This window comes from Oxyura jamaicensis (genome assembly GCF_011077185.1).
Source record: "Oxyura jamaicensis isolate SHBP4307 breed ruddy duck chromosome 2 unlocalized genomic scaffold, BPBGC_Ojam_1.0 oxy2_random_OJ84596, whole genome shotgun sequence".
Classification (NCBI taxonomy): domain Eukaryota; kingdom Metazoa; phylum Chordata; class Aves; order Anseriformes; family Anatidae; genus Oxyura; species Oxyura jamaicensis.
The window spans coordinates 391-8,170 of NW_023303520.1; the positions used below are offsets into that span (position 1 = coordinate 391).

Sequence of the window (7,780 nt, forward strand, 5' to 3'; positions counted from 1 at the left end):
TGAGAATATGCTACAGTCCAGGAAATGAATATGGTCACAGAAATTCTATAAGATATATTGTCGATGTGTATCTTTCATTCTGAGTACACTTCACATTTAAAGTATTTTTCTAGCAACATGCCTAAATAGCATAAGCCCCTTAAAAAAAATAATTAAAAGGAAGAATTGAAAGAGCATTTTGGTCCAGGTCACCACTGTATTCTATTTCTTACTGTATTTTTGTTAGCTAGAAGAAGAGAACATGTTATAACACATCACGTTTCAAAGGAATTAAGTTCCTTTACAGGTGAATAACTTTCCTTTGTCACAATGCATCTACTCTACTGGTATTTCAAAAGAAGGTAAATTCTTTGAGACTACTTAAAGAGAGACTGAAATCCAGCTAGGTCAAAATAATAGTCCAACATAGGTTGAAGAAAAACATACAGCCAGATTTCAACTTCTTTTCCATTGCTCTTACAGTGGAAAAAAAAATGTTCTGGCTATTGAATGACCACCTTACATAAGTCCAGAAACAGAACCAATTTGCAAAATACACTGGAAGCTGATGGGGTCTTATAAAAATATACAGTAGCTGCATCAGAATAAATTTCAGTAAGCTTATGATTATAAAATAACTTGTCTGGGTTACTATTCATTAACCCCTCTATACAAATGATGCAAATAAAGCTGAGGATGTCCTTTCAAAATTCCATATTGCACTTTCACTGAGAAAAGTCAACTTAAAAAAGAGTAAAATGTGAGTTGAATTACTTCTGACAATTCTGAATGAAGACTAGGGGAGACAAACACATAAGTAGAAAGGAAAAGAAAAAATCTTTGCACCTTTACCTCTAGGATTTCTTTCCCTTTGGAGCTACGTCACTAGTAGGTAATATTTGTCTTTCTGAAACAGTAGTAGTATCTTAAAAATTAAGGTTATTAACAGTTAGACTTCGTTGACGCTGTTATAAGTTTAACTGTGAATTGCTACTTATCAAGCTATTTATCCTGTTAAAGGAAAAATTCCAGAACTAAAGGTTTTATTAGTAAGAAGAAATAAAAATCACATATATATATTTTTTAGAGTGAATAGCAAAACTGGAGAAATCTTAATTAATTAAAACTAACAAAAGTAAAATTGAGAATGTCTACCGACAACACTGTAAATGCCTGTCCATGATTTCTGAAAAAGGAACCTTTAAACCTTTAACCTGTTTTCCCTTTAATCTTTAGGGAAAACAAACAAACAGACAAACAAACAAACCTTTCAGCCTTTCTCAGAGAGAAATCTTGATCTTACAATAAAACCTTTTACAAAGACTAATAGAGAACTGGGTAAGTAAACTTCAACTATCCCAGTCAATTAAACAACTATGAAATGCCTGTGGTTAAAACTACATCTAACTGTTTCTAACATCACAGTTAGAAAGCTGTTTATAACAAGACGGAACAAATGCAGCATCCTTGTGTCAATGCTTTTGCCTTCCTAGTGTTAAATTGCATATGATGGCTGTTCAGGTACCTCTGATAGTGTGGTAGGCTGAGGATATGATCCAGAGGATACTTTTGGTGCTCTACAGAGTCATACTTGCTTACTGTCTTCACAGATAGTCAGATCTTGCTGTTGTCCAAAGAGAAATCCAGGGGATATTATAGTAACATAACTCAACAGTTGGACACTGTAGTTTTTAAGTTTCAGTGCGATTATAGTTTTGTGGCCAATGGAGGAGATATATTGGTAAATTCAATAGATATGTTTTTACCTTCTGTCCCTGTTACTGATCATTGTGCTAAAGCATTCAGAGATTTTTGTAGTTTGGTTATTGCATTTCTCAAGGTTTCCACATTATTTGCTGCTTACAATAATAATATAACTCTGCTACTTCAGCTGCCTTTGAGACCGTCCATCGTTATCACACATGAAAATGTATATCAATATGATTACTCTAACTGCTGTCATAACACAGATGTAAATGTTTTGTAAAATAATACCTATTCCAGTTCACATACTTAATAAAAGCAAATAAAAAAGCAATAGTATAAAATGAACAAATAAAAACGTGTTATCTACTTACTAATGCATTCAGGAAGAGGTTTGTCCCATTGGCCATTTGGCTGACAAATTAAAACTGAAGAGCCAAATAAATAATATCCAGGATTACAGTCATAAAATACCACTGTGCCATATGTGAAATTTCCATGTTCTATTTTACTCTCTCTTATGGAATTTGCAGGAATTCCAGGATCAGAACAATTCACCACTAAAAAGGAAAAAAAGCATAAACTTGAGACTTACACGAATGCAGTTTACTAAAATAGTTGGTACATGGCTTCCTACCCATCACATAAGAAACTTCCAATATTTCCAATGTGTTGCTACCTTGATTTTATATATAATTATACTGACCTAGGAAGATGATATGAAACTAGAAGATACTAAACTCAAAGAAAATAAATGGAAATATTTATTCACATCATGCTGATGTTATAATAGTCTTTGCCACTAAAAGTGACTGGACGTATCATTACATTCAGTGTATACCCTCCCATTGACAAAAACTATTGCCAACAGCTGGAAATTCGTTGGGTTAAATGTGCCTTCGGTTCAACCCTTACAACAATGCAAATTTATTTTGTTCCTGTACTAACATTTTGATGATTAAGAATACAGAAGGATTTTTGAGTCCTGAATTATTTTAGGTTTCATACATTTAAAAATAATAGAAGACTATTATTATTTTTTTTAATTTTGGCAACTTATAGGTTTCTGGTGAGACACTACATATTACAGACACCAGTAATAATATTCTACACAAAGTGGGTTCTTTTTATTTTTAAATTCTGTTTAAAACTAATATATTTGATGCTGTGTAAAATATCAAAAAATAGCCTGATCAGCTTATTTCCTGAGTCTCTGATCCCTACAAGTCAGTACCATATGAGACAGCTTTGCACATTACTCAGCAATTTCAGAACACCTCAGAACACCAAGTTGATTTATAGCAGTTAGACTGAAAATTATATTTATTAAGTACCTTTTTTTTTTTTTTTTTAATAGTAACTTCTCAACAAAAAATAGGTCTTTGGAACTTAAACTTCTATAAACTATTTGCTGTTATCACTTAAGGCAAAGTGATCAAAAGGAAGTGGAAAATATTACTGGAAGTACAATATAGGATAAATTACTATAAATACATAAAATAACTTGGAATTATAGAATCATAGAATGGTTAAATTTGGAAGGGACCTTAAAGATCATCTAGTCCAAACACCCTGCTCTGGTCAGGAAGAGGTGGTTCAAAGCCCCATTCAATTCCATGTCGAACACTTCCAGGGATGGGGCATCCACAACTTCCCTGAGCAGCCTGTTCCAGTGTTACTTCCCTGAGCAGCCTGTTCCAGCCTGTTACTGTTCCAGCCCTTGTAAAAATTATCTTTCTTTTATATATTGAAAGGCTGCAGTAAGATCCCAATGGAGACTTCTCTTTTCCAGACAAAACAACCCTAACTCTCTCAGCCGGTCTACATAGGTACTCCAGTCCTCTGAGGCCTCCATGGCCTTCCTCTGGACCTGGAAAGCCAGGTCCATATCTTGCTCTTGGGGCACTACTCCAGATTGTGTCTCATGATGCAGAGTAGAGGGGGACAATAACCTCCCTCAAACTGCTAGTCACACTTATGCAGGCCAAGATACGGTCGGCTTTCCGGTCCAAATATGACAGAAGTGTTGAGAAAGAACACAAATGGATTATGGTAATGAATTAGAACTGAAAAAAAAATCGACAACAAGTAGTCAGAATAGAAATGAAATGTGGGAAAAAAAATACATTTTCCTATGCCATTTTTGAACTATATTAGCTAAAAATGCAGGGTGTTATTTCTGGATTAAAACAAACAAACAAACAAACAAACAAAAAAAACACTTCTATGTATAATTTTACTTAAGAAACTTGTATAATTACTTTACAAAATCAATAAAAAGTACTGACTTAAGAAAATTTCTCTGCAAGAGTTATCATGGCAATTTTTTGAATGTTGAACAGACCTAACTGAAAAATAAAACATGCTTAATGAACATAGTTATTAATGTAACATTAATGACTAAATGCCTGTTAGTAAGACTCACGATTTTTAATACATATTTTTTCTTGACAGTGCCCCTTTACCTTCAATTTATTTTTCCATCTTAATTTTCCAAGTTTGAAATCTGCAAATGTTAGCTTCATACCTTTGCATATTGGAGGTGGGTGGCTCCACTGCCTATTTGCCTGACACTGTGCTTTGGTTGGTCCTTGCATAACGTAACCAGTATTACATGAAAACGTCACAATGTCATTGAAGTTAAAACCATTTCCACTTGTTCTTCCGTAAATCGGACTACCAGGATGACCACAGCTAACAGCTAGGATAGCACGAAACACAGAAAGAAAAAGCAGACAGAGCATGCTGTTATAACTCTTCATGATTTATAATTATCATTATAATCATCACATAAAAGCATCTTAAAGATTTTATATTATAAGACAGTGAGGGCTTTCCATGAAAGGTTTACTGAACTGAATAAGAAATGACATATTTTCGTAAATATTCAAGTGTTTCTTTTCTAATCATACTTGTATCTTGTATGAGAAAAATATTTTTTCCTTATTTTTTTTTGGAATGGCTCTTCTTTAGTAAGGATTATAAAAAAAAACAATAAAGTTATTTCATACAGTTTAATAAAATATTTAAATAAACTAAATAAAATTTGCCAATCAGAGCAAATGACAACTCTTCTGAAGATTCAGCATAAAAGGAAGCACTTGATTTTCATTACATGTAGACTGGAACCGAAAGGAAATATGTAATTCCTCAGAAATTATTTCTTGTAAATATGCCTTAACTAGTCATTTTTTAATATTTCAGTCCTAAGTACTTAGTGAAGTTATAAACTTATGACTGGGTATATGAAATGTTATGGACAGAGTGAGTAAATATTTTCTTGTATTTTTACATAAACTGACTACAGAAGAGCTTCCTTTTTCTCTGCCCACAAGATCAGATGTAAGATAAATCAATCAAATTAATTTGCCTAAAATATTTTTTTAATTTTTAATTTTTAATATTTTTATATATTTTAACAAAATCTAATAATTCATAAAGAGTATAATCATCACTAATTTAAAAAGAAAATAAAATATCACTGAATACAATGCCTTTTTTATCTTTTGAGAGTTTTTCTAAATATTTCTATATTTTTTCTAAATAATTAATTAGGTCTGACAAACATACATTCTATTTTCCTCCTTTTTTCCTCTTAGATCAGACATGATAACACTAAAATAAACCCATTCATAGAATATAATTTAAATAAATTTTAGCAACAATAAAAAAGTGAAAATGGCCTTTAAAAACTATTACAGCAAACAGACAAGTCACAGAATATTCTATGAATATAGAATGAAAATTAAATTGGTATGTTCTATTAATATGATTCTATGATTATCTTTGTATTACTGGTATCATAAACTTTTAACAAAAGGCATTGCATTTTTCCCCACAAGAGAAATTAGAATAATGCACTAAACTACGAACATTTGTAAAGCTGTCAGTATTGTGGTATTCAGCCACACAGAAATACTTTTTATTGTACCTAAAATAATAAAAAATACTGTTGTGACAACAGAAGTTTTAAAATTTAGTTAAAGTTTTGAAGTATACTACATGCATAAACATCAACAATACACAACGGTATCAAGGTCTGTCCATTGTACAAGCAAGACAGAACTTTGAATTCAAAAGTAAAAAGCACAGAACAACTAATTTTAAACATTTAATCTCGAAAATTCAGTTAAGACATAAAAAGGTTAAGTAAATCCAGAAATGTGAAGCTATTCACTTCACTATACACTTCATTTGAGCCTTTGATCAAAAGTAATTCTACTTTTAAGCATCTATCACAATGTTAGATGCAGCTCCTGTTTATAACAGTCGTTGGCAAAACTAATCTTTTACCCAAGTTTTGTGTGTTCTTCTGAAATGCTTTACTACACATTCCCCTCTATTCAGACAAATAGAGCACTGGAATAGGTTAGCCAAAGAGGTTATAGAGGTTATATCTTCAAAATCTCCATGTACATCATCATGGTCATACTCCAGGTGTCCCTAGTTGAGTAGGGTGGTTGGACCAGATGACCTGGAAAGGTCCTTTCCAACCTTAGCCATTCTGTAATTCCATGAAACAGTTTCCAGTTGTTGGAGAAATTATGCACATTTCTATGAATGCTAGCAGATCTAAAACATTTTTTTTTTCAGTATTTAATTTAAAAATTGTTGATTAATGGTGTCTTATTTCCTTGCCTCAGCATTTATCTATAAAGAATATATCTGTGTTGGCCCAACATGTAATATAAAGTAATGTTTTATTAACAGAAAATGAAGTGGAAACAATAAAGTTATTATAGTAGTGTTAAGTATATCTCATTCTGTGTAAAACAGTAAAGAGAGTGAGCAGTAAGGGTAGTGAGTTAATGGCTTGTATTACAACAAGGTTTTCTGCAACTAGAATGAAGGCATAAAAACAGAATATTTGCAGTTGGACAAAAAAAGTGTTCAATACTTATATTAAATAAAAGTGTATTCAATGCACTACTATCATTGAAACTGAATTATTGAATTGTTATAATTCAATATATACCATATTTTCTTATTACATAACAGTTGTTTGTGTGATATCACAGAATTGTAGGGGTTGGAAGGGACCTCAAGAGATCATTGGGTTCAACCCAATGCCAAAGCAGGTTCCCTAGAGCAGGTTGACCAGGTAGGCATTCAGATGGGCCTTGAATATCTCCAGGGAAGGAGACTCCACAACCTTCCTGGGCAGCCTGTTCCAGTGCTCTGTCACCCTCACTCGTGTTCAGATGTTGACAAACACGTTGACAGATAGGTTGACAAACTTGTTGCATAAAAGGAATCTCATTAACAAAACAACATTCATATAAAAACAAACAAACAAGCCAAAGCACAGAAACAGTACAACTAGAATCACAGAATCACAGAATTTCTAGGTTGGAAGAGACCTCAAGATCATCAAGTCCAACCTCTGACCTAACACTAACAGTCCCCACTAAACCATATCCCTAAGCTCTACATCGAAACGTCTTTTGAAGACCTCCAGGGATGGTGACTCCACCACTTCCCTGGGCAGCCCGTTCCAAAGTCTAACAACCCTTTCGGTAAAGAAGTCCTTGCTAATATCCAACCTAAAACTCCCCTGGCGCAACTTTAGCCCATTCCCCCTCGTCCTGTCACCAGGCACGTGGGAGAACAGACCAACCCCCACCTCACTACAGCCTCCCTTCAGGTACCTGTAGAGTGCAATAAGGTCACCCCTGAGCCTCCGCTTCTCCAGGCTGAACAAGCCCAGCTCCCTCAGCCGCTCCTCGTAAGACTTGTTCTCCAGAACCTTCACCAGCTTCGTAGCTGTTCTCTGGACTCGCTCAAGCACCTCTATGTCCTTCTTGTAGCGAGGGGCTCAAAACTGAACACAGTACTCAAGGTGCGGCCTCACCAGAGCCGAGTACAGGGGGACAATCACCTCCCTAGCCCTGCTGGCCACACTGTTTCTTATACAGGCCAGGATGCTGCTGGCCTTCTTGGCCACCTGAGCACACTGCTGGCTCATATTCAGCCGACTATCAACCACTGCTCCCAGGTCCTTCTCTGCCAGGCAGCTTTCCAACCACTCATCTCCCAGCCTGTAGCTCTGTTTGGGGTTGTTGTGCCCCAGGTGCAGGACCCGGCACTTGGCCTTGTT

The 7,780-nt window shown here is 34.6% G+C and overlaps 1 protein-coding gene across 1 annotated transcript; it reads right to left on the minus strand.

Moving 5' to 3' along the window:
* Positions 1–2,057: 2,057 nt before the first annotated feature.
* LOC118157035 (CUB and sushi domain-containing protein 3-like) lies at positions 2,058–4,429 on the minus strand (the record flags this gene model as incomplete). The annotated part of the gene is made up of 2 exons (XM_035311291.1): positions 4,211–4,429; positions 2,058–2,243 (listed from the first exon to the last, which is right to left on the minus strand). Coding segments are annotated over exons 1-2 (403 nt in total), but the record flags the coding sequence as incomplete, so codon positions are not given.
* Between the last annotated feature and the right edge of the window lie 3,351 nt (positions 4,430–7,780).